The sequence below is a fragment of the Budorcas taxicolor genome, chromosome 11, assembly GCF_023091745.1.
Source record: "Budorcas taxicolor isolate Tak-1 chromosome 11, Takin1.1, whole genome shotgun sequence".
NCBI classification, from domain to species: domain Eukaryota; kingdom Metazoa; phylum Chordata; class Mammalia; order Artiodactyla; family Bovidae; genus Budorcas; species Budorcas taxicolor.
The window spans coordinates 88,424,175-88,451,944 of NC_068920.1; the positions used below are offsets into that span (position 1 = coordinate 88,424,175).

Below are 27,770 nucleotides of genomic sequence, written 5' to 3' on the forward strand. Positions count from 1 at the left end.
AAACTACACACAGGTCCTCAAACACAACTTGCTTTTACACATCTCAGGGACTTTCCAAATGCTCTCCCCACCCCCCACTCCCACCTTTACCTGAAGTTTTTCCCCAGTTCAACCGCCAACAGCCCAGAGCCTCCTGTGACCCTTTCCTTCCACCTACTACTGTATTTCTACAGCATGCTGTATACAGCACTTCTGCATTGCTCCATCACCAAGTTATCATCTGTGAATGTGTCTGTAACTAGTGAAAGAACAGGGCCAGATGGTATTCTTTGCAGCCGAGCAGCACAGTGCCTAGCTCATTGCTGGTATTCAGAAAATTTTCAATGAATGACTGAGCTTGCAATTCAAAAGGGCCCACAAAGATGACATCTTTTAAGGAGTCTGTCCAGCTAACAAAGACACCCTTTTCTCATAGAACTGACCCCAGACACCAACTGGACTGGAGATGGACATCTCATCTGAGCTGGGCCAAATGGACTCCTTCTCAGAAAAGAGGAACTGACTCTAAGAAAAGCAAATTTGCTTCTGAAACTACATGTAGTGCATTCATGCTTATTTGCTCAATCGTGTCTGACTTTTTGCGACCCCATGGATCCCTCCAGGCTCCTCTGTCCATGGAGGTGCTGCAGGCAAGAATACTGGAGCGGGTTGCCATGCCCTTCTGCAGGGGATCTTCCTGACCCAGAGATCAAGCCTGTATCTCCTGCATTGCAGGCAGATTCTTTACCACTGAGCCCCCAGGGAAGCCCACAACACGTAGACTCTGGGATATAAAGTGTATGGGGAATGCAAACTCTACCATCTAAAATGGACAGTAAAACGTCATTCTTTAAAAAGGAGAATGAAGTAACCATCTAGAGGACTTCATAAAGCTTTCTGATACTCAGTTCTAGCCCTCCCCTGAGACTATGACAGATGCCTGTCCCAAGCTTCTGTGAGGTGACCCTCTTTATGGATAGCCTGCCTCCTATTCTGTTTTTGAGCTTCATGGGATTTCTGTTACTTATAAATTCCTGACCACATACGCCAAGCTTTGCCCTTGGTAGAATTTCTTGAGCGTTCTTTTCTTCAAAACACTTCTATTTTAATACAAAAATCATACTCAGGCATAAATTAGACTTTAAGTCACCATACACAGGCAGAACCCAGCTGCATAATTTATGGGGCCTAATGTAAAATGAAACTGTGGGATCCTTTGTTCAAAAGTATAGTTAGGGCTTCCCTGGTGGTCCAGTGGTAGAATCCACCTTGCAATGCAGGAGGCATGGGTTCGATCCCTGGTCTGGGAAGATCTCACAGGCCATGGGGCAACTAAGCCCCCATGCTACAGCCACTGAGCCTGCGTGCTTGAGCCTGTGCCCTTCAACTACTGAAGCCCGCGTACCTCAATTAGGAAGCAGTCCTCAAATGCAGCAACAAAGATATACCACAGACAAAAAATATATTAAAAACATTTTTTTAAATTTTAAATTACAGTTGAGTGAGTGAAAGTCGCTCAGTTGTGTCTGACTCTTGGCAACTCCATGGACTATATATAGTCTATGGAATTCTCCATGCCAGAATACTGGAGTGGGTAGCCTTTCCCTTCTCCAGGGGATCTTCCCAATCCAGGGATCAAACCCAGGTTTCCCGCATTGCCAGCGGATTCTTTACCAGCTGAACCACAAGGGAAGCCCAAGAATACTGGAGTGGGTAGCCTATCCGTTCTCCAGCGGATCTTCCCGATACAGAAATTGAACTAGGGTCTCCTGCACTGCAGGCGGATTTTTTACCAACTGAACTATCAGAGAAGCCCAAAGTACAGTTAAAGGCACAGAAATACTTATAAAGCTTTTTATTTATTTCTCCAGTCTCTCTTTCAGCTTGTCATGGTGTTTATTTGCTATTTAATGTCTGGGTAAACAAAAATTACAATATAAAATCCTTAGCATGAATCGTTTATCTTTATATTGTGCAATGCCCATATGGAGAATCACCAAAATGACTGTATTTCTTGGCTTCTCCCAGAAGATGCATCCAACTGGCAACAAGAGATGAGCCCAAGCTCCCCCGTGCACTGATTTGTCTAATGGAGGACTCCATCAGGCACAGGGCACTTTACAAGGCAAGAACAGATCCTCATAAGCTTCTGGAAGTCCCACCCTGAGACTCAGGCCCAGCAATCCTAACAAATGTTATGCCCTCCTTCCCACCAGTCCCCAGATCTATGTGTTCTGCCAAGTGTCAGGGAAGTCAAGCCACGCATCTCCCATCCCAATAAGCTGGCTGATCCAATTCACAGTAGGCAGGTGAATCCCAGGGTCATTACCTCCACACTGAGATGTGCTCAGTATCTGGTGGGTAAGAAACCCATGCTCACCAAGTTCCCTGCTGGATGTGCCATGAAGCTGCCAACCTGGGGCAGAGATGGCCACCATTATGTCCAGCCCTAAGCTTCTATGAAGGATACAGACCTTCCCTGCATACACTGGGCCCTAACCAGGGGCAGAGGGCACTAGTGTTCACTGGTTTAGGGAAAGGAAGGCAGGATCTTGGGGTACCAGCGAGCTGAGAAGTGGGTGGTCAAGAACCCATCCCAGAAAGATGCGTAGACTTCAAGAATTAGTACTTGCACACATGAGCCAAGGCCCAAGCCCCCGGCACGTGCACGGAAGTCCTACTGGACTTTACTTATAAAGCACACATTCAAAGATAAAAGTAAGAACTTCAAGACGGCTAGCTACCAAGCAGTAGACCCCAATTCAGTTCAGTTCAGTCACTCAGTCATGTCTGACCCTTTGTGACACCACGGACTGCTGCACGCCAGGATTCCCTGTCCATCACCAACTCCTGGAGCTTACTCAAACTCATGTCCATCGAGTCGGTGATGCCATCCAACCATCTCATCCTCTGTTGTAGACCCCAACTGCTGGGCAATTCTGAGCATGGAGCTCTGTGTGACTGCACTCATCATATGCCCATGAAGTTGACCCTTGACACAAGAAAAAGAGTTCTGTGCAGGCATGCATGCTAAGTTGCTTCAGTCATGTCCCCCTCTTTGCGACCCTATGGACTGTAGCCCACCAAGCTCCTCTGTCCATGGGATTCTCCAGTCAGGAATATTAGAGTGGGTTGCCAGGCCCTCCTTGAAAAAGAGGTCTAAACCTTATTAAGTAAAATAAGAACAAGAAGCTGAAACAAAAGAAGAAAAACACACTTCAAATACGTATTAAATTTAGGACACCCAGACACATACATCAAGATTACCATTCACTCTCAGCTGAAAGATGAGCTAACGAGCAGATGTCTCTATTTCTTTCAGCCCAGACTGTAGAATTGACCAGGAGCTCTAGAATGTATAGAGAAAATGGAATTAGATTTATAAGCATTAAGTCAGGCTTTATTCCAAAGTATAACGCCTTTAGCTAGTCAGAGAGTATTTCATAAAGTTAGACTAATCCCAGGGCAAAACAGAGGAGGAGATATTACCAGTTTGCTTTGCCCTAATAAGTTATACTTTTACGGCTTAGAAGTTCAACAGGAGCTTCACTTTCCAGAGGCTTATACAAAAAACTTCCTGTTGGCATTGGCTCCAAACAAGGCCTTTCGTATTTCTGGCATCTTTTGTTGAGATAAGAGATCCAGCCGACTTTCCAGAGTATTAGAAACCATTATTCTCTGATCGCTACTGTAGACCTCCACACCTCCAGTTGTGTCTGCAGCCAGTTGCACCTCTTTGTCAACTTGAACTTCCACACATCTGTGGGAGACTGAGGTGTACTGGGGGATGGCTCTTTGCACTGCAGCCTCCACCAGGAGGTGGTCCTGTGGCCTGCAGCGTACGATCACCACAGGCTCCAGCAGTCGTAGCAGACCCTGGAGCACTAGTTTATCCAGCAGCCCCTGGTAAAATTTTGGGTCTGTCACAATCCGGCTGAGTCTCAGCTTTGCGTCATTCAGCAGCTCTGAGATGAGGTCATTTCGGGCTCTCAGGACTTTCAGCCTTGCCTGATTCCTCATGGTAGACATCTGGATTTTCTTCTGCTGCTCTATCTGCTTCTCTTTCTTCTCATAATACTCCATAATCTTCAGTCGCTGGGTTTGCACAAGGCGTCCTTTCTCAATGTTGAACTCTTCCTCAGCCTTGGCATCTATTTCTTCGGCCTTCTCATTAGCTTCCTGCTCAATGAAAGCCATCATGTGCTTGATCTGCTTTTGCACATCGACATCACTCAGGGCCATGGCTGCTCCTGGAAAGAGAGGTAGAGGAAGAACTGGTGGGCCCTCTGGTTCCTCTGACTTAGGGCATAATTTCAGGTATGTTTCTGGAACTCCACTTTCTGAGCTGTGGAGTGTAGGGGAGGAAGGATAGAGTTAGGGTCCAAAGGGAACGATCACGGAGACCATTTATTCACGACTCATTTCACAGATGAGGAAACTGAAGCCCAGAGAGGGAAAGCAACTTGTCCAAGGTCATACCCTGGTAGAATCAGACTCAAACTTGGGTTCCCAGAGTTCCGTTTCTACTACACTCACCACCTTTTTGTCATCAAATACTATGAGATGATCAAGACAAAAGATTTCTAGCCAGCAATGGCACAATCGCAGATAATAAGTGGAGAGAATGGAAAGGTCAAATTAATACAAAAATGGAAAGTGTAGGCGCAGTTCAGGTTGGAGAGGGCTGGGGGAGTCATAAGAAACTTGTGGTTAAACAGGATTCAATCCAGGAAGATTACCTAGAAAAAGAAAGATCTTTAGTGCTTCAAATGATACAAAGAGACACAATACTCATGGACAGATGGTGGCATCCTGGAGAGAACTGGAGGTGGGAGAGGTTGATGGTAATCCTTTAACTGGAAGTGGTTTCCAAACCTAGATGTATGTATAAATCACCTGTGGACCTTTCAGGAATACAGCTTTCCAGGCCCCACTCCAGAATACTGAATTAGAATCTTTGCCAGTAGGGTCTGGGTGGGAATTCATATCTTTAAGTCTCTCTGGGCCCTCCTACACTGTTAGTGGGACTGTAAATTGGTGCAGTCACTATGGAGAACAGTATGGAGGTTCTTCAAAAAACTAGAGTTGCCAGATGATCCAGCAATCCCACTCCTGGGCACACATCCGGACAAAACTATAATGTGAAAAGATACCTGCACCTCTAAGTTCATTTCAGCATTATTCACAAAAGCCAAGACATGGAAACAATCTAAATGTCCATAAACAGATGCATGGAAAAAAGACGTGGTATATATATATTCACACACACATATATACAATGGAATATTAGTTTGTCATAAAAAAGAATGAAATAATGCCATTTGCAGCTATATGGATGGACTTAGAGATTATCAAGCTAAGCAAAGTAAGTCAGAAAGAGAAAGACAAATATCATATATATAACTTATCTGTGGAATCTAAAATACAACCCAAATGAACTTATCTACAAAAAAGAAAGAAACTCGCAGACATAGAGAACAAACTTGTGGCTGCTAAGGTGGATGGGACGCAGGGGCAACTATATTCAATATTCTGTAATAAACCATAATGGAAAAGAAAAAAAAAGACTCTCTGGGATGCTTAATGAGCCCAGGCAAATGATAAATGAAATTTTTAAAATGACATATGAAAAAATAAGGCTAGCAATAAAGAGGCAAAAAATATTAAAAAGAACCTAACAAAATTTGAAGCTAAAGAATATAATAGCTGATTTGAAAAATTCACTAGAGGTGTTCAACAACAGACTTGATTATGGAGAAGAAATAATCGGCAAACTCAAAGATAGGCCATTTGAAATTATCCATTATTGTTGGAGAAGCAAATTTTTTTTTTTAAGTGAAGAAAGTCTAGGGACATATGGAACACCATCAAATGGATTAATATATGCAGTAGGGAAGTCCCAGAAGGTGAGGAGAAAGAAAGAAAGGAGCAGAAAGCTTATCTGAAGAAATAATGACTCTAAACTCCCCAAATCTGAGGAAGGCAATGGACATCCAGATTCACAAGCAAAACTGAAAAGCCAACCAAATCACGTCTCTAAAACAAATCAGTGAAAGATGGAGACAGCGAGAGGGACAAAAAATGCGAGAAGACAGGCAGGAAACAGTGAACAAACCGGCAACAGCGCAAGGAATTATTTAAGACGTAAACAGATTAAACTCCACAATCAAAAGCTGTAGAGGGGCTAAACGAAATTAAAAGCAAAACAAGATCCAGTCATATGCTGTCTACAGGAGACTCACTTTAAGAACACACATAGACTGTGAAACACATATCCTTTTACTTTCAAGTGAAAAGGCAGAGAAAGATAGTCTGTGCAAATGGTAACCAAAAGAGAGCAGGAATGGCCGTACTTAAGTTATATAAAATATACTTCATGTAAAAAACTGTCATAAGAGTAAAAGAAAGACATTTTGTAATAATAAAGGTCAATTCAACAAGAAGATATAATAACTATAAATAGATATGTACCCAACATCAGACTACCCAAATATATGAAGTAAACACTGACAGGACGGAAGAGGAATAGACAGGAACACAATAATAGTGAGAGAGTTCAATATCCCATTTTCAATAATGAATAAAATATCCAGAGAGAAGATCAATAAGGAAACAGAGGACTTTAACAATGATATAGATCAAACAGACCTAACAGAAAATATTCCATGAACAGCAGCAAAATACACATTTTTCTCAAGCATAATTTTAACATTCTCCAGCACAGATTACATGTTAGGTCACAAACCAAGTCTTAACAAACTGAAAAAGACTGAAATCACACCAAGCACCTTTTCTGACCACAATGGAATGAAACTAGAAATCAGTAGCAGAAGGAAAAATGGAAATTTCACAAATATGTGGAAATTAAAATGCTCTTGAACAACCAATAGCTCAAAGAAGACATCAAGAGGGAAACTAGAAAATATCTTGAGACAAACAAAAATGAAATACAACATACCAAAACTTGGGATGTAGCAAAAGCAGTGTTGAGAAATAAGTTTATAGTATTAAAAGCCTACAATTAAAAAGAAGAAAGGACTGCCCTAGTGGTCCAATGATTAAGAAACTGCCTGTCAATGCAGGACACAGAGGTTTAATCCCTGGTTTAGGAAGATTCCACATGCCTCATGATGACTTAAGCCGGTGCACCACAGCTACTGAGGTCTGCACTCTCTAGAGCCTGCGCTCCACAGCCAGAGAAGCCGACACAATGAGAAGCCTGCACACTGCAACTAGAGGAAGCCTGCTCACAGCAACAAAGACCCAGCACAGCCAAAAATAAAATGCATATTTTTTTAAAAAAAAGAAGAAAGATTTCAAATAAGCAGTCTAATTTTATACATTTAAGGACCTAGGAAAACAAAAACTAAGCCCAAAATTAGCAGAAGGAAATAATAAAAATTAGGGCAAAAATAAGTGAAATCGAAAAATGGGGGGGGGGATCAATAAAACTGAGAGCTTTTGAAATGATAAAACTGACAACCTTTAGTTAGACTAAGATAAAAAGAGAAGACTCAAAATTAAAAATGAAAGAGAAGATATTACTAATGGTGCCACAGAAATAAAAAGGATTATAAGAGATTACTATGAACAACCATATACCAACAAATTGGAAAACCTAAAAAAAATGGATAAATTCCGAGATACATACAACCTACCAAGACAAAATATAAATAGAAAATCTGAACATAGCTATAACAAGTAAGGAGATTGAATCAGTAATCAAAACCTCCCAATGAAAAAACCCCAGGACCAGATAACTTCAAAGGAGAACCCTACCAAAAAAAATTAAAAAATCAATGTCAACTCCTTACAAACTCTTCCAAAAAACAGAAGAGGAGGGAGCACCTCCAAATTCATTTTAAGAGGTCAGCATTTTTTCTTGGGCTCCAAAATCACTGCAGACAGTGACTGCAACCATGAAATTAAAAGATGTTTGCTCCTTGGAAGAAAAGCTATGACAAATCTAGACAGCATATTAAAAAGCACTTTGCCAACAAAGGTCTATTTAGTCAAAGCTACGGTTTTTCCAGTAGTCATGTATGGATGTGAGAGCTGGACCATAAAGAAAGCTGAGCACCAAAGATTTGATGCTTTTGAACTGTGGTGTTGGAGAAGACTCTTGAGAGTCCCTTGGACTGCAAAGAGATCAAACCAGTCAATCCTAAAGGAAATCAACCCTGAATATTCACTGGAAGGACTGATACTGAAGCTGAAGCTCCAATATTTTGGCCACCTGATGAGAAGAACTAACTCACTGGAAAAGACCCTGAAGGTGGGAAAGATTGAAGGTAGGAGGAGAAGAGGGGATGACAGAGGATGAGACGGTTGGATGGCATCATCGACTCAAGGAACATGAGTTTGAGCAAGCTTGGGGAGATGGTGAAGGACAGAGAAGCCTGGTGTGCTGCAGTCCTTGGGGTCACAAAGTGTTGGACGTGACTGAGCAACTGAACAACAATAATTACCCTGATAACAAAGCCAAAGACACTAAAGAAAAGAAAACTGCAGCCCAATATCCTTGATGAACACAGATGTAAAAATCCTCAACAAAATATTAGCAAACTAAATTCAAGAGCATGTTAGAAGAATTATACACCATGACCAAGAGGGATTTATCTCTAGAATGCAAGGATGGTTCAACATATAAAAATCAAGGATCAGACAAATGATCATTCAACATGCAAAAATCAATCAGTGCAATATACCACATTAATAGAATGAGAGCTAAAATCACATGATCATTTCAATAGATGCAGAAAAGGCATTTGAGAAAGTTAGACACACTTTCATGATTAAAAAAAAAAAAACCAACAAAGTAGGAATAGAATGAAATCACCTTAATATAATGCAGGTCATATATGAAAAGTACACAACTAACATCATTCACCTGGCTTCCCAGGTGGCGCTAGAGGTAAAGAACCTACCTATAATGGAGGAGACATAAGGGACATGAGTTCAATCCCTGGGTCGGGAAAATCCCCTGGAGAAGGAAATGGCAACCCACTCCAATATTCTTGCCTGAAGAAACCCATGGACAGAGAAGCCTGGAGGGCTATGGTTCATGGAGTCGCAAAGAGTCGGACACGACTGAATCGACTTAGCACACATCATCGTTCATACTCAACAGTGAAAAAATGAAAGCTATTTTTCTAACATCAGGAATAAGGCAAGGATGCCCACTCGTGCCACTTTTATTCAACATAGAATTGGAAGTCCTAGTCACAGCAATTAGACAAGAAAAAGACACCAAAATTGGAAACATACAAGATCAACATACAAAAATCAATTGTTCCTACAATATTAAAATGAATAATCTAAAAAGACAATTAAGAAAATAATTCCAATTATAATATCATCAAAAAGAACAAAATACTGTGACTAAATTTAACCAAGGAAGCTAAATACTTGAACACTTAAAACTACAAATTACTGTTGGAAGAATTTAATGACAAAAATAAATGGAAAGATAACCTATGTTCATTAGAGGACTCAATACTGTTCATACTACTCAAATCTATCTACAAATTCAATACAATCTCTATCAAATGCCCAATGGCATTTTTTTAAGAAATAGAAAAAAAAACCCTAAAATTATATGAAACCACAAGGAATCCTTCACAGCAAAAACAGTCTTGAAAGAGAACAAAACTGGAGGCATCACACTCCTAACTTCAAAATATATTACAAACCTATAGTAATCGAAACAGTTTAGTACTGGTAGAGAGATCAATATAACAGGATACAGATCCTAGAAATAAACCCACACAAACACAATAAAATGATCTTCAACAAGGGTGCCATGACTACACAATGGGGAAAGGACAATCTCTTTAACAAATGGTACTAGGAAAACTAAATATCCTCAGGCAAAAGAATTAAACTGAACCCTTATCTTACACAGAAATCAACAAAAATTGGATTAAAGAATCCCATATAATCCAACAATTTCACCTCTGGAGATTTACCCAAAAGAATTGAAAATGGGATCTCAAAAGAGATATTTGCATTCCCATGTTCACTGGAGCTTTACTCACAATAACCAAGAGGTAGAAGCAACTTGAATGTCAATTAATGATTGAATGGATAAAGGAAATGTTGTATATACATTCAATGAAACATTATTTTGCCTTAATATGACAAGGAAATTCTGTCATATGCTATATCATAGATGAACCTTGAGGACATTATTATGCAATGTGAAACAAGTCAGTCACAGGAAAAATACTACATGATTACACTTAAATGAGGTATCTTAATCAACTTCATAGAAGCAGAAAGTATAATGATGGTTTCCAGGGGCTAAATGGTGGGGAATCAGGAAGTTGCTGTTTAATTGGTATAGAGTTTCAATCATGTAAGATGAAAAAGTCCTAGAAATTGGCTATACAACAATGCGTATATATCTAGTACTGTACTGTACACTTAAATTTTTTGTTAAGAGGGTAGACTGTATGTTACCTGTTTTTTTTAACTGAAAAAAAAAGAATGCTGTTCCCGAAAGATGTACCATTCACCAAGCTTGTTGGAAAAACACACCCATGTTCATGACAAAGACCAAGACTTTGGGTTCAACTTTGCAAACTGTCATCAGAAGTTAAAAAGAAAATAATTTAGCCCATCCATTCTCCATTATTTTAGGATGTAATTTTCCTTAAACTGCGCTTTTGTAAACAGAGCAAAACATTCTCTGTTCCTAAATAAGACAAGTCCATTAAATTATTTTTTAAGGCTCTCTGGGTAACCCTGCTGATCACCAGCTTTGAGAGCCACTGTAAATGAAAGACAGAGAGGGGGAGATGCAGGAAGTTGCAGGTTAAGTGTGTAGAGGAAAAAAATGTACCAGACAAATCCTTACCAGCCCCCCGCCAAGGGCCAGCCTTTGCTCTGGCGCCGGGCATCTGCAGGCGGAATGTGGAACTTGGAACACCTACTGGAACCTGGCACTGTCGCTTCCTTCCCTCTGCAGACGACCCTCTCAGTCTGACCTGGCAGCTCAAATCGAAAGAGCCAGGCTGTCACTGGGGAAGGCGAGCCAAGCCCGCCAAAAGGAGGCCAAGAGGAATTTCCTTGGCACACAGGCCTGGGCTGGGGGCTGTGCTTGCACACACAGAATCTCAATTAAGTTGGCACACGGTGGGCTTCAACTCTGGGGTGGGCTCACCTTAACCAAACCATCAGAAACAGATATGTATGTGAACCCAGGCAGCCAGTTTATTAATTTACTAATGAAAAATACAGCCGTCAAGCTGGCAGGTCATGGCCCTCTTTCTCTGTATGTGAGTCACATGGGAAGCCAAATGCAAAAGTTGTCTAGTGAGAAACCAGGGCAAACAAAATGTGCCAGATGGTCTCTAAGAATGGCACGCTGGCCACAGGTGCTGGCACGATCTGGTCTATAAGCGAGGACATCCTCTCCAAGTTCAGACAGGGCTTCAAGGGGGCATCACTGGCTTCCACAGTGTAAGTAATCTTCTGGAGTAAGAGTGCTGGAATTGAGATCCTCGTTCTACACTTAACATTTGTATGACTTTGGGGAATCAGCTCATGCCTTGAAGGCTCAGTTTCCTCATCTGTATAATGGAAATAATATAGCATGCACATCATAGGATTATTGTGAGGCTTAAATGAAAGAACTGAGTGTTTAGCATAATGCTAAGCACACAGTTAATCGTCATGCGTGGTAGTTACCATCATCATCAGCGTCATTACTACTACTGCTACTACTTTATAACTAGCTCTTCTCCTCTGCTTTAAGCCTCATCATCGTCCCTCTGTGTATGTACAGAGTACTTATGACTGCTTTGATTTCCATTCTCAAAAGTAAGTAGAAACACATCCTAGTCTTGCTTCCTTGTATTAAACTTAGTAGCCTTGCAAGAAGCTCGAGAACCTCCCAGCGCTTCAGGGCATATTCACCTGTGGTCTCAGGTGGCCAGCCATATCCTTGGTGATGGGAGGTGAAGTCCTGGAATTTCAGGGCTCTTGGGCTGGGGGTGAGGTGGAGTCATCTCACAGCCTGTAACAGTCCCTGAAACTGCAGTCCCGCGTTCTCATACCTCCTCTGGGACTCCCACTTCTAATCAGTCTCTCGGTGCTGGGACTTGGAAGCAGCTGCAGGGTGGGGTAGGGCTAAAAGTCAGAAATTGAGCAAGTGTCTCCGCAGGAACGCGGCTGCCCGTATAATGCATCTGGCTGATGTAACTTCCAGTCTGTCTGGGATGGGGATTATGAACTCACATGAGCCTGTGGCTCAAACAAAACAGTGAAAAGGAGCTAAGAAATATGAAACATATATGTCTGCTCTTGCACGAGGGCACAGGACTCTCCCGTCTTACAAGGCAGGCTTGCAATGTAAGTGGCATCTGTCCTGCCCATGCTTGGTAGGGGACAGCACTAGAGGTCTCAAGACAGTCTTACTCCCATAAACTATTCAATACCAAGGTCTCTTCACTGCCCCCCAGACAGAGGAGGCTCAGCCCTACCTAAGTCATGTAGCTTGTGATCACACAGTTCCCTCAGCTAAACAGCCTTCCTCTGCTTCTCTCCACTTAACTAAATCACATCTATATCTTCAGCCCAGTGTGAGTCCCACTACCTCCTTGACCTCTGGACTCCTCCTCAAAATGACAGCATGGCCTATTTTCCAGATATAATTCACAGTCTTTTGATGCTCCAGTTACCTTGCTTCCTCCAGGAAATTCCTTGAGGACAAAAATCTCCTTCTCTAGCAGGGGTTGGATGCAGACAGGCACTCGTTAAACATGAATTGATTGGATTAAAGGCTTGAGGCTGGAGTTGGGGGAGTACTTTTTTTTAATCGTGAATTATAACACACATTCAGAAAAGTATATAGCTTAATGAATTATTATGAGGCAAACATGCAGTAACCAGCACCCAGGTCAAGCACAAGGACATTACCAGCACCCCCAGAAACCCCTCCTTATGACCTTGGGGAAGAAGACATTTTAAAACTGATTATTTTATATTCATAGGCATGAGAGGTGTTCTTAGAGGAAGCGTGGGCTTGGAAATCTCTCTTCACCAGTCCTCACCTACAGGGGCCTGTGTGCACCTTGGAGAATCCTCACCACGAGAGGGAGGAGGGAAGGCAGGCATGCTTGAGGGGCCGAATGTGTCTGTCAGCCTGGAGCCCTGTCCAGACCCTGATGCTACTGTTCCTCATTCCAGCTGGGATTTGTAAGTCTGAGGGGTCATGTGTCCACGTCTGGGCTCCCTGGTTTAAAGACAAACAGCACCAAACCGGGGCCTCCAGACACTTAGAGATGACAGAGTGAGCAAGGGAAGGGTGCACAGGGCAACTTGCAGGGCCCAGGAAGTGGGTGAGGAAATTTGGAAAAATAAGGACTCCTTTGTGGGGTTTAAAATACTTAATATGTGGAAAGGGGGTGTCTCCTTTTCTGTCTCTGGACAAATATTTGCTGAACATCCACTACATGCCAGGCACTATGTAGGCACTAGAGATAAAGAACGAGCAAACACCAGCCCTGCCTCCCAAGCCCATGATGTCATAGGGGGGACCAACAGGTCAACAGGAAGTCACACTACAGGGTGGCCTGTTAGCAATCAGCAGCTCCAAGACAGCTAGGTGAGGACTTCGCTGGTGGTCCACCAGCTAAGACGCCAAGCTCCCAATGCAGGGGGCCAGTGTTCGATCCCAGATCAAGGAACTAGATCCCAGATCAGGGAACTAGATCCCATACACTGCAATTAAAGATCCCACATGCCACAACTAAGACCTGACATGGCCAAATAAATATATAGTAAAAAAAAAAAAAAGAAAAGAAAAAGGCTAAGCAAATGAAGGGATCCAATGCCTAAAACCCCCCTCCCAAGTTCACCATGGGCTCTTTTATAATAAATTGCTCTGCAACCATTTAACTATGTAGTGGGTGGTTTGAAACACACCATTAGTGACAACAAATGCTTTAGATGCAGGTCACTTCCCTGGTAGCTCAATTGATAAAGAATCCACTTGCAATGTAAGAGACCCAGGTTCTATCCCTGGATCAGGAAGATCCCCTGGAGAAGGAAATGGCAACCCATTCCAGGATTCTTGCTGGAGAACTCCATGGACAGAGAAGCATGGCAGGCTACAATCCACGGGCTCTCAAGAGTCAGACACGACCTAGTGACTAAACCATCACCACCACTTGGAAAAGGTAGCAAGTTGGTATATTCATGAAGGAGAGTTTTCCAAATAGATACGAATCAGTCAAGCTGTTAGGGATATCTGTCTTGAAGCAATGCCTTGGGGTTTCCAGAAGGTCTCTGGCTCAGAAACGTAGAAGGTACCTGGACCCAACGTAGGAAGGAATAAGAGCAAGCAGAGGACACAGGCTGAGTGGCTGCAGACTGCAGTAGAAGGAGTGGTCCTCTGGGCAAAGGGTCAACCTAGGAGGGAGAAGCACAGACGGGCATTGAAGGACAGACACTTTGAGACGCAGGAAGAGAAAATCGGAGTCTTTAGACAGGGAGAACGCTGTGGGCAGAGGCACTGTGCTAGGAATGTGTAGGAGGTCTCAGCGCAGAGAACAGATTGGATCAGCAGCAGCAGACAGGCCTCCAGTGGTGGTGGGAGTGAGCGATGTCTAGAAAGTCGGAGCTCAATTGGGGAAGATTTGAAATGTCAGACTGAGGGCTAGGACACGAGGCTAAGGAGACCCATTAAAGGTTTTGAGTAGGGATGTAACTTGGCCAAACCCGAGTTTAGAAAGATTAGCCTCGTGGTGGTGAAAGCTGGTGAGTCTGGCTTTAACTAAATGCCAGGTCAAGGAGACTGCATGGAGGAGGGCTTGGACAAGAACATGAGAACAGGTGGAAGGAGATGTGGTACAAGAGCTGGCAGGTTTGAAGATTCAGGGTCTGGCCCCGGCAGCACCTGCCGAAGCTCCACCCACAAGGTTGAGCTGCTCAACTCAATGTGATGTGGGAAAGCAGGTGTGAAGCACACAGCTCCTTCCAGAGCCAGCTGGGGGTAGACAGAGCAACAGCCAGAGTTCATTTGGTTTGGAATTAAAGGAGAGGAATTAAAAGACCCGTCCTCCCAAAGAGGAAATCCAAAGCGTTCACAAAGCTTTATCTCTGCTTCAGTTGCTAACTAATGGGACACATACAGTTTTAATCTAATAACTCCATCCCAGTGGCAAAGCAGGCTGTGATTGGGACTGGAGAAAGCTAATGCCCAAAAGAAGCAGGCAGGTAATATAAAGGAGAGAATCAGGTAGGGTCAGAGACATTTCTCCCCCAAATAATGTACATTAAGAATTTACAACTTAGTTTCTCCTTTTCACACATCTGCAGGAAGGTTGCTTCAAAGGTTCCTCCAAAATAAAACCCCTCTGTTTCATCCCTGCCTAAAGGGCCCAGGCTTCTGAGTCTTTCGGAAATGGGGACTTGGGGGCACAGGTTCTCATATTTTAGAGAAGCTGGAAATCCCATTTGAAAAGTAAAATCCTTTTATCTTTTTTCTTTGTCTTATTGTGGTAAAATATACATAACAAATTTTTGTCATTTTAACCACTAAGTAATGTTCAGTGGCATTAAATACATTCACACTGTTGTGTGACAGACATCACCAATCACCTCCAGAATGCTGTACCCATCAAACACTAACTCCTCATTCCTTCCTCCCGCGTTTCCTGGCAACCACTGCATTACTTTGGGTTTCTATGCATTTGACCACCCTCAGTTCAGTCCAGTTCATTCGCTTAGGCATGTCTGACTCTTAGCAACACCGTGGACTGCAGCATGCCAGGCCTCCTTGTCCGTCACCAACTCCCGGAGCATGCTCAAACTCACTTCCATCGAATTGGTGATGCCATCCAACCATCTCATCCTCTGTCGTCCCCTTCTCCTCCTGCCTTCAATCGTTCCTAGCATCAGGATCTTTTCCAACGAGTCAGTTCTTCACATCAGGTGGCCAAAGTATTGGAGTTTCAGCTTCAGCATCAGTCATTCCAATGAATATTCAGGACTGATTTCCTTTAAGAATGACTGGTTTGATCTCCTTGCAGTCAAAGGGACTCTCAAGAGTCTTCTCCAACATCACAGTTCAAAAGCATCAATTCTTTGACGCTCATTTTTCTAGAGTTGACCACTCTTGAAACCTCTTGTGAGTGGAATTTGTCCTTTGTGACTGACTTATTTCACTTAGCAAAATGTATTCAAGGTTTATCCCCGTTGTAGCACTTGTCAGAATTTCCTTCCTTTGTAAGGCTGAATAACATCCCATTGTATCTACCTGTCACATTTTGCTCAGTCGTCAGTGGCATTTGGGTTGCTTCTACCTCTTTGCTAATATGAATAACATTCCTCTGTGTGGGTGTACAAATATCTGTTCCAGTCGTTGCCTTCAATTGTTATAGGTATTTACCTAGAAAGGGAATTGCTAGATCGCGTGGCAATGCTCTGCTTTTTTGAGGAAACTGTGCCATTTTCCACAGTGGCTCCACCATTTTATATTCCCACCAGCAATGCAACAAGCATTTCAATTTCCCCATATCTTCACCAATATTTGTTATTTTCTGTGTTTTTGACAAAAGTCTTCCTAATGGGTGTGAGGAGGTACTCGTTATAGTTTTGATTTGCATTTTCCTAATGATTAGTGATGTCGAACATCTTTTCATGTGCTTATTGGGCATTTGTGTATTTTCTTTGGAGAAATGTCTGTTCAGGCCCATTTTAAAAACCAGGTTGCTTTTGTTGTTTAGTTGTAGGAGTTCTCATCACTTTGTGGTCCTGAGCTCTCCAGCTGCCATTCAGGTAGCCAGCCAGTCAGCAAACAAAGCTCCTAGATAGGGTTTTTCAAAGTGTGGGCTGTGAAACCAAAAGGAATAGAAAATCCAAAATTCATTATAGGTAGTGAGCTTAAGTGTTGCTTGTCAAATTCTTGTCATATACGTGATGCATACGTACATACACATTCTGGTGCACAATGGAAATGTATTAAACTGTGATTTAACATATAAAACCAAAGAATTGATACTTTTGAACTGTGGTGCTGGAGAAGACTCTTGCGAGTCCCTTGGACTGCAAGGAGATCCAACCAATCCATCCCAAAGGAGACCAGTCCTGGGATTTCTTTGGAAGGAATGATGCTAAAGCTGAAACTCCAATACTTTGGCCACCTCATGGGAAGAGTTGACTCATTGGAAAAGACCCTGATGCTGGGAGGGATTGGGGGCAGGAGGAGAAGGGGACAACAGAGGATGAGATGGCTGGATGGCATCACCAACTCGATCCACATGAGTTTGGGTGAATTCCGGGAGTTGGTGATGGACAGGGAGGCCTGGCATGCTGTGATTCATGGGGTCGCAAAGAGTCGGACACGACTGAGCAACTGAACTGAATATACAAAACATTTGAACAACAGTGACCTCCGGACTTTCATGATGGTCTAGTGGCTAAAACTCTGTGCTCCCAATGCAGGGGACTTGGGTTTGATTCCTGGTCAGGGAACTAGATCCCACATACTGCAACTAAGACCCAGTGCAGCCAAATAAATAGTACTTTTAAAAACAAAACAACAACAAAAAACTTTGACCTCAAGTTAATTGAATCCAACCTCCTTAGAAGGCAACTGGTATTACTCAAGCAGACCCTGGAAATTCTCCCTCAATCGATTTATGAAAGTATTCATCCCCAAAACACACCTCTTCTAGGTGGGGATGGGGATGGGTGGAAGTGGTCTGAGATTCTGGCTACATGATGTATGAAGAGCATGGTCAAGCAGGCATATCCAACTTTTTGTCAGCCCACGTACTGTAGCCTGCCAGGCTCCTCTGTCCATTGAATTTTCCAGGCAAGAATGCTGGAGTGGGCTGCCATTTCTTCCTCCAGGGAATCTTTCTGACTCAAGGGTTGAACCTGTGTCTCCTATGTCTTCCTGCATTGGCACGCAGAGTCTTTATCACTGAGCCACCTGGGAAGCATGAGCAACTTACATGGCTAAAATCTACTGAGCATGCCTCCAGGGGCTGGGCAGTCACAGGACATCATGGGATGGTAACTAAAGTTAGGAACCAGGCTGCCCCTGAAGTAAGAGGCCTCTCTCTGCCCTGGATGCCCCATAATTGGTGTCATGAGAAGTGCAATGGATGGAGCATCAGAGGTAAAGGGTTCAATCCTGATGTCATTCACAGGCTGGGTGATCTGGATAAGGGCTCACAATCTGTTTGAACTCCCTCTGGATAAAGACACAAAGCCTCATCTGTTTACAGAGAGGGTGTTAAGGAGGAACTCTGTGAAAGCCAAATGCAGTGAGGAGTTACGAAGCTGTGTTAAATGCTAGGTGAACCACAGGTATCCTCATTCACAAAAACCACCCCAATCATCCTGCCCTTCCCAGAACCTCAAGCTGCCTTGAGGTAGGAGCAGGCCAGTAGTCAGAGCCCTAGAAAGCCTCCAGGCAAGTAGAGGGTGGGCTTGAGGTCATCCAGGAGCCCCAGGACACAAGCTTTTCTGAGGCAGCTGGCTGGCCGAGTCTCCAGGTGGTGGGCCACGGTCAGGGACAGCCTAGAAACAGCAGATGCTCTGCTTGTTCAGGAACATCAGGAGCAACGTTTGCTACCAGTTCCCAGTTCAGGGGATGCATTCAGATGCCAAATGCTCCTCTAGTATTGACTTAATGCTCGCTGCTATAGGTCCTGACTAGCTTCACCTCTGCTAAGAGACACAGCTCAAGCCCAGAAGCAGGGAAGCTACTGGCTTGCAAGAAAGAGAGTGTATCCACTCAACTGTGTCCCTCACGGTACACAGGGACTTCCATATGACATAGTTGGGAAAAGTGCTCTTTCTGACCCCCTCTGCGCTCATCTTAACACTTTGCCCAGAGATCAAACCAGTCAATCCTAAAGGGAATCAACCCTCAACTGGAAGGACTGATGCTGATGCTGAAGCTGAAGCTCCAAGCCACATGATGCAAAGAGCTGACTCACTGGAAAAGACCCTGATGCTAGGAAAGATAGAGGGCAGGAGGAGAAGGAGGCAACAGAGGATGAGACGGTTGGATGGCATCAGTGACTCAATGAACATGAGTTTAACCAAACTCTAGGAGACAGTGAAGGACAGGAAAGCCTGGTGTGCTGCAGTTCATGTGGTCGCAAAGTATCGGACACAACTTAGCGACTGAACAACAGAGTCCAATACATAGCATTTAAGCATTATCTGTTGGACTCATAGATAAATGGATGGATAGTGAGGAAAGAGCCTTCTGTATAGACTGTCACAATCCGAGGGATCTGCAACTCTTTTTCAGATACAGGAGAGAGGAATGTGAAGACATGCTGCAGTGGTTGTCCCAGGGAGATACCTCTTCCTATTCCAACCACAAACTGGGAACATAGAGCTCAATAAGAATTTAACTCCCTGTGGTGTTTCACTTTGTGCCTGCACATGAGTGGAAACAGTGACAGATTTTATTTTCATGGGCTCCAAAGTCACTGCAGACACATGACTGCAGCCATGAAATTAAAAGACACTTGCTCCTTGGAAGGAAAGTGATGACAAACCTAGATAGCATATTAAAAGGCAGAGATATCACTCGGCTGACAAAGGCCCGTATAGTCAAAGCTACGCTATTTCCAGTAGTCATGTGAGAGTTGGACCATAAAGAAGGCTGAGCGCTGAAGAATTGATGCTTTCAAACTGTGGCGCTGGAGAAGACTCTTGAGAGTCCTCTGGACAACAAGGAGATCAAACCAGTCAATCCTAAAGCAAACCAACCCTGAATATTCATTGGAAGGACTGATGCTGAAGCTGAAGGTCCAATACTTTGACCATCTGATGCAAAGAGCTGACTTGCTGGAAAAAGACCCTGATGCTGGGAAAGACTGAAGACAGGAGGAGAAGGGAGCAACAGACGATTGGATGGTGTCACCGACTCAGTGGACAAGAGTTTGGGCAAACTCTGGGAGACAGTGAAGGACAGGGAAGCCTGGCATGCTGCAGTTCATGTGTTCGCACACAGTTGGACACCACTTAGCAACTGAACAATGAGCAACTTAGCATAAGCAACAGACTCAAGAGACTACTCCCTCCTCTCTGGTACTCAGTCTTGAAAAGTCTCCTCAACTCAGCAAGACCACTAAGGTCAACTTTGGCTCAACTGGGCACTGAGATTCAGAAAGTACTTCCAGCAGAAAGGGTAATAGAGTTTGCCTCGTTTGTTCCTTTGTTTCAGAAATCACAGTCCTGAGCTACATTCAATGTCTAAAAAGAGGGATTTAGGTATGGTAGAAGTTGGAATCTCTGCTCGCACTGCGTGAAGCACATTGAATCAAGCAATCCAGTCCTCCAATATCTTCTCAGGAGGCTGGAGTTGTGAGGAACAGAAGCTGGAAGTGACAGAAGAGGAAATGTTAAGGATCATGCTTGGCTCACAGGATGGTGGCAGGCTAGAGAAGCTGCTCGGGACTGTCTTTACAGGAACCACGCCCAACATACGCCTCAGGACCTGCTCCCATGAGAAAACCACTTCTGGTATTGTTGCTGCCAACAAATTCTAGATAGTCAGTGTATACAGTAGTCACTTCTGCACCAGGAACTCAATTACACCACAACCAACACCACCACCCACCCTATGTGCTACTTCCTGTATTCAGCACTGAGTTGTGGGCCCAGCACCAAAGCTGCAAGAGTGTGCTCTGTATTTAACTGTAGTCACTCCAGCTCTTGAGTCTAACAAGGAAAGCAAGAGTCTGTAACAGCTTCCACAAGAGTGATCTTTTTCTTCCCACCAAGACTTACAAAGTGGAAGATTCCCCAAATTCAAAATGTGCTTATAACACTCAGTGACCACAGGATCCACTATGGAAAAATAATCATCAACAAACCTTGGATGGTTTTCTGGTACTGGTAGAACTGAAGCCTGGAATAAAATCATTAATTTCCTTTCTGGAAGATGGATCTATGATCTGGCCTCCTTTGAACCTTACAGGAGGTGGCCACTCCCAGATCATAGAAGTATTCTGTACCAGCAGCCTCTAAGAAGTGTCCTTTTCTATGATTCAGCAATGGTGGCAATGCCACCTGTTATAATGACTGGTCTCCTGACCTAGGCTGCAGCAAAAGATGGTTAGAAATGAAGATGGGAAAACATTAGTAAGGGTGCTTGAGCTAAAATTCTCAGAGGCTGGGATTTACTTCTGAGTTTCTGGTATGTAATGAGCTGGAAAAAAGGAGATCTAGATGTATTCGAGAAACATAACTAGAAGTGAAATCAAGTGAGCCAGATGTATTGGATTTTTTAAATCATCCTGATCATCAGGAACCACTGATCTTTAAGAAATTGCTGCAGTGTTTAAGCCATTAACATCTCAGCTAAAAAATAGTGTAATACATTACATCTGACCCCTAAGAGATAAGGATGCAGATGGGAGGTTTTAGTGGTAGGAAGAAAAAGAGGAATAGGCATGGCACACAGTGTGATGCTACAGATGTGGGCCAGGTGGAGTCTGGGAAGCAGGAGAGCCCTGGGGAGTGAAGAGGCTGCAGTCTGAAGAGACTGGGCAAGTATGGAGGAAAGAAGCATAACTGAAGAGCAGAGGAGGGACTTTCTTGGTGGTCCAGTGGCTAAGACTCTGGGCCTCCAATGCAGGGGGCCCGGGCTTCAATCCCTGGTCGGGGAACTAGATCCCACATACTGCCAACTAAAGATCCTGACGGCTGCGACAAAGATCAAAGATCCAGTGGGCTGCAACTAAGACCAAGTGCAGCCAAATAAATAAAAGAGCAGAAGGGACCAGGTAAAAGAATGATTACCATTTTACCTCCTTGCCAACAACTCCAAGAAGGAAGTTTGAAGGGGGAAAGGAGTAACTACTGTCAGCCAAGAATTAGGGACTCACACCAAGCTTGGATTCACGTACTGACAGATCAACTGACTGCAATTTAGAACGAACCACAGATTTGACTTGGATCCTTCTCACCTCCTTCTTCCCTTGAAATCTGCTTTTTCTTTATTTCTAGTATAGCTTGGGGAGACCTTGAATCTTTGACTGTTGGCAACAATCCAGGGGTAATAGGTATTTTTGGTTGCCTCCCCAGCATATATTACCCACCATGCCTACTGTCCACTGTACAGGAAACATAGAATTTGAGCGGGAATAAAACTCTGCCCTTGGGGTGGGCCCTGACAGGCCTAATAAGAATAGTTCCAAGCCCCTGTCCCAGCAACGGTTTCCGGGACAGCCACTAGCCCAGGCCTAAGGCAATGAGCATCTGACATTCTGCGGGCCACCGTGATGAACTCAGCTAATCTGATGAGAGGAAGTCCAAGAATTTTGTGTATTAAGTGAATCAAGAGAAGCTCTCTCTCCTCCTGGGCAGTGTGGTATATGGGTGGTAATGCTTGGACCCGGTATAACCATTTTGTTTTCAAGAGAGAAAGCAACATAAGTAGGACGCTGACCCAGAGAGAAGAGAAAAACTGAGAGAAGTGCAGGAAAAAAAAGTTGATTCAGGGTTTTGATCAAGCCATACTTGAAGCCTGAGCTACTTCTGGTTGTTTTCAATCAAAGAAGTTCATACATTCCCTTTGCTGTTGAAACCATTTGGGGCTGACTTTCCTTTTACTTGGAACCCAAAGCGTCATGACACCGAATGATCTACTGGAATCCAGTTGTCCATTTCTGGAGTAAATGTGAAGGGGACACAAACAAAATGACTGAAAGCAAATACATTTTAGAAACTTAGTGTCCTTCTGGAGTTCTACTCTCAGCTTGGTTTAGGCAGTTGGCCACATGTTTAATCATCAAGAGGAGACCAGTAAGTTTTGAAAAGTTAGGAAGAAACCTAAAGAAGTAAAGAGGATAAAACAGAGAAGATTTAAAAGGAAGAGAGAGAAGGGATATGTCAATGGAATCATAACATAGATACCTCAGAGTATCCCAGCCCTTCTCCGCGTTACCAAGCCCTGTGAACTTGGTCATCTAAACCTCCTGCTTCCTCTTCATGTTCACAGCCATGCCTGATCCAGACCTTCTTGACCTCTCTCCTCCTCACTTTCTCTGCCTTCACTCTGGTCCCTTCTAAATCCATGTTATATACCACTCCCAGAGTGATCATCTCAAAAGATAGCTCTAAACTTGTCATTCCCAACTGAAAACTTTTAATGACTCCTTCCTGTAGAACACGGGAAACAGCATGAGCTCAGATCAATTATTTTGAAAGCTAGCTCTGCCACTTAACAGCTACATGACTTTGAGTAAATGTCTTAATTTCTCTGCACATCATCTATCTTGACTGTAGTGATAATACTATCATAGACAAGATTGCTTACCAGTGACAGAAAATCAATCTACGCCATCAAGGCAAAAAGGAAGGGAGGACTTATTAAGTGACCAACTGAAGTCTGCTAGTATACAACAGAGTTTCAGGGATACCCAGAATCAGGAACTCACAAATATCCTGTGTCATCCCTGCCACTTTTAAGGGGGATGGGTGGAGAGCATCTCTCTCCATTTTTGTTTCTCTGTGCATTGTTGCTTCATTTCCTTGAGTTGACTATTTTGTAAATGTCTGAAACATGAAGCAGGAATGACCCACTGCCTTTAGGCTCTTATCTTCCAGTTTAGTTAGTACCAGTTTTGAATCCCAAATTCAAACTTCTCAAGAAGTGTTCTGGTCATCCCATCTGGCGTCAAGTGCCCAGGGCTAATTAATGGAGGTCAAGGACAGGATGTGTAAGAAGAGGGCATCTACCATTTAACCATATGATCAGAACTTCCCTGGTGGTCCAGGGGTTAACGCTCCAATGCAGGGAGCCTGGGTTTGATTGCATGCCACAGCTAAAAGATCCTGCATGCTGCAACTAAGACCTGGAGCAGCCAAATAAATCAACAGGTAAATGTTTTTTAAAAGAGAAAATAAACCACACGATCACAGAAAGAACGTGTAACACAAGCAAAGGGTGTTGTTTTGGATAGAGAAGCCAATAGGTATTCTCTATGAATTTTATTTTGCGTGGCTATTTTGGGGGTGTAATAGGATGACCCATGAAATGAGCAGCAAATACACAGGACAGTGCCTGGGCACAGTACACAGTGACAGCACACAGCAAATCCTCCTTTCCTCCCTTCCTCACAGCCTTACTCCCAGAGCCACTGTTTACCTAGCTAGTGCCTTTGTCTGGATAGCAAGGAGATCAAACCAGTCGCTCCTAACGGAAATCAAGCCTGAATATTCATTGGGAGGACTGATGCTGAAGCTGAAGCTCCAATACTTTGGCCACCTGATGCGAAGAAATAACTCACTGGAAAAAGACCCTGAGCTGACTCACTGAAAGCAGGAGGAGAAGGGGATGACAAAGGATGAGACAGTTGGATGGCATCACTGACTCAATGGACATGAGTTTAGGTAAACTCTGGGAGACAGTGAAGGACAGGGAAGCCTGGCGTGCTGCAGTCCACAGGGTCGCAAAGGGTCTGACATGACTTAGTGAATAAACAACAAAAACAAATTAAAAAGCTGTCCCTCTTTGGGTGGATGCCACCCCACAGGCACAGGTCTGATAAGCAGAAGTTGCCTCTGTGATAAAAATGTGCCCCTTCTTCCCACGTACACAGCCTTAGGCCAGGGTCATGGCTTTGCAGGTATCACGTGGGCCTTCCTGGGTATCCTATTTCTCCCTCTGCCTTTGTGCAGTGCATAGACTGCCCAGCCCAGGTTGGCCCTGCATGCCCTGAACGTGGCATCCAGAGGCCCATGGCCTGGTGGCATCACACAGTTCTCAATTGAATACAAATCAGTTCTTTCACACCACTAATCCTGCATTCTGTCCACCCGACATGGCTCACCATTCCCAAGAAGTCGTGTGCTGTTCCTTCTTTCTGTCTTTCCCAGGCATTCTTATCTTATTTTACTCCTATTAAACCCCAGGCCAATGACACCCTTCTGCACACCCAGAACTAGGTCCTAACAGCCTCCCTGCACTCCCCCAAGACTGTTCTCCATCCCCTACCACAGCACTGAACACATTATATAGTACTTATCTGTTGAGATCTGTTTGGTCCTTCTAGCTAACCTATCAGTGAGCTGACCTGGGCATCTGGGATAATACTCCCCTCTGCCTCCTACTCCATATACAACTGGTGGAATCAACCCAGAGCTCGAAGTACTCCTGGCAGTCTGTTTTGGCTTTTCTACGGGCCAAAGGGATGAGGTCACCATCATCAATGAAGTCACCATTGCATGATTCATCTGACATCAGTTCCCCACTTGGAATGTCCTGATATTCCCAGAACTTCTCCCAAAGGATCCAGAACCTGGAGACCCTTCCATCTGTCAAGGTTCTGGAGCTAATCATCCAGCTCTCTGGATCCCCAGTAAATATCTACCCTTCTGAAAAGCAGCAAAATAACTGAGAGGCTGGAGTCTTGAATGGAGGAAGCCTCCATCCTCCCAGTCCTGGAACAGACCTCATTATCCCTCATAAAAGCCTTCCCCATGTCTCTAGCAACTGGCCCAAAGCCTTTACCAGGATCTTTCAGAGCACATTGTGAAGAGCTCTAGAGTTGTCAAAGGTCAGCCTTGATCACACCCTATGGACAAGCTCACATTTAAACCTGAGGCCCCGAGAAGAGGGGTGGCATGCTCAAGGTCACACTGCCAACTACGGTCAGTTCAATTGCTCAGTCATGTCTGACTCATTGCAACCCCACGGACTGCAGCACGCCAGGCTTCCCTGTTCATCACCAACTCCCGGAGCTTACTCAAACTCATGTCCATTGAGTCCAATCATCTCATCCTCTGCTGTCGCCTTCTCCTCCTGCCTTCAGTCTTTCTCAGCATCAGGGTCTTTTCCAATGAGTTAGTTCTTTGCATCAGGTGGCCAAAGTATGAGAGTTTCAGCTTCAGCATCAGTCATTCCAATGAATATTCAGGATTGATTTCCTTTAGGATGGACTACTGTCAGAGTTGGAACCAAATGGCTTCTCTCTGCTGAGAGTATGCAGTAGCTCCTTAACCTCTCTTAATAGACTCCTTTCAGAATTCTAGTCCCAGCAAATGCTGCCTGAAGAAGTGGTCCTGCAGGCAAGGGAGGCAAGACCTCCTGTCTTCCCCTGTAGAAGGAAATGGCAGAGATTGGCCTTGAACTGAGATCTGACTTCAAGACACTGAACTGCCTTCCTTAACCGGGCGTTCAGTACATATAAAGTGTCTTTCAGATTGCCTGCATAATCTAAAGCAGCTGGCAATGTAAATACTCACACTCAAACATGATGGAGGGGTCTGGTGAGACATCCAGTGGGACTCCACAAGGAACTTCTGAAAAGCCAGGATGTCTTTCAGGACAACGGAAATCAGATTTGGGATTTGAGAGTTGAGGCCTCGGAAGCATGGCGTGAGTACATAACTAACTGAGCATTTCCCACGGTGTGTTCCCAGAACCTGAATGCTGGAAAGAGGTGGAGACCTTTGGGTTAACCACTTCACCGGTCTGCGTCTCAATTTGTTTACCTACAATCTGAGAGAGATCTCAGGGAGACCGTATGGTTGACCTCTGCGGTGCCTCTCAACACAGCGTTTTCTGATCCTGTGAACTGATGACAGGAAGCGATTTATCTCGCATCAGCAAGGGGAGGGAGGGTGTGGTGTCACCGTGGAGTGTATCAGCCCCGCCTTCCCTGTCCTCCAAGGCCTAAACTTAGAAGCGGCACTTTTGGCCAGTGAACAGATGGGTGTTTCCAAGCTTCGTCCAGGCGAGAGGGCAGGGGTTGTCGCCTGGCTCACTGGCCACGTCTTTGAGCTCTGGGGTGTATCACTCCTCAGGGATCCCAACCTAACACCTTCGAGGGATCCTGGGACTGTAAAGGGGCCTCAGAGAATGTCGCCTCTAGGGGGAGCACAGGTACATCCGCAGCATCCAGAGTCGCCCAGTCTACCTTTTCTGGCAAGGGGGACGGGGGGTGGAGAGTGCGTCAGTGGTTCAAGATGCTGTAACTCCCTTAGTCACCAGTTTCATAGCAAATGATGTGGACAGCATGGGTTGGGTTGGTGGAGGGGAAGGAGTGGAAACCAAGCCTCAGTTCAGGAGTTCCTACTTTCCAGCTCAGGGACTACCGCCACCCCTCCCCTGTGACCCCCGTGCGCCTGAAAAAAAAAATTTTTTTTTTTCCCAAACTCTCTTGGCCTTTCTTCCTTCCCGATTTCTAGTTCTATTGTGCATTTAGAGGCTAATAGAATGGATCCTGCCTTCCGGGTGGAGTTTAAATATATATGAATAATTTTGCACGACTATTGCGTCATCATAAAACTCGTCGTGGACCCCCAAGAGGGCTCCACGTCTTCTCCCAGCTTCGGGGCCTTGGGACGCTTCTGGGCGCTGCGGGCACTTTCGCGAGGAGCCCTCGGCTCCGCCCGAGCGCGGGTCTCTCGGCCCCCCTCCCCCAGTCTCACCTTCCTCCCAGCTACGCGGCTCCTCGGCTCCTCCTCCACGCCCCCTCCCCGCAGCCCCCGCGCGGAGCCAAGCTCGGGTGAGCCGGCAGGGCAGAGCGGCGGCTGCGGGCGGGGCGCGGGGCTCTGGAGCCGGCGGGCGGGCGGGGGCGCGAGGCTGGCTGCCCGCAATCGGGGGAGGCGCCTGGGCCCGCCCTCCTCCGGGGCCCAGCGGGGAGGGGGCCCCGGCCCGGCGCGGGGCGGGGTGAGCCGCCTGGCCCCTCCCCTCCGCTGCCCTCCCCAAAGTTGCCGTCTCCCCCGGGGCCGGCCAGTCTTATGATCCAGTGGATCCTCCTGGGGAGGCCGGGCCGGGGAGAGGGCGCGGGCGCCGAACG

At 44.8% G+C, this 27,770-nt stretch overlaps 1 protein-coding gene across 2 annotated transcripts; it reads right to left on the reverse strand.

Moving 5' to 3' along the window:
• Positions 1 to 3,377: 3,377 nt before the first annotated feature.
• Positions 3,378 to 27,502, reverse strand: ATP6V1E2 (ATPase H+ transporting V1 subunit E2). 2 transcript variants are annotated; one of them, XM_052648841.1, is made up of 3 exons: positions 27,400 to 27,502; positions 26,212 to 26,398; positions 3,378 to 4,229 (listed from the first exon to the last, which is right to left on the reverse strand). In XM_052648841.1, exon 3 carries the CDS (start codon positions 4,219 to 4,221, stop codon positions 3,541 to 3,543), a length of 681 nt encoding a protein of 226 aa, XP_052504801.1. In that variant the 5' UTR covers positions 4,222 to 4,229; positions 26,212 to 26,398; positions 27,400 to 27,502; the 3' UTR covers positions 3,378 to 3,540. The 2 variants fall into 2 exon arrangements, with proteins under 2 accessions (XP_052504801.1, XP_052504802.1); XM_052648842.1 differs by having other exon boundaries at positions 3,378 to 4,324.
• Positions 27,503 to 27,770: the final 268 nt, after the last annotated feature.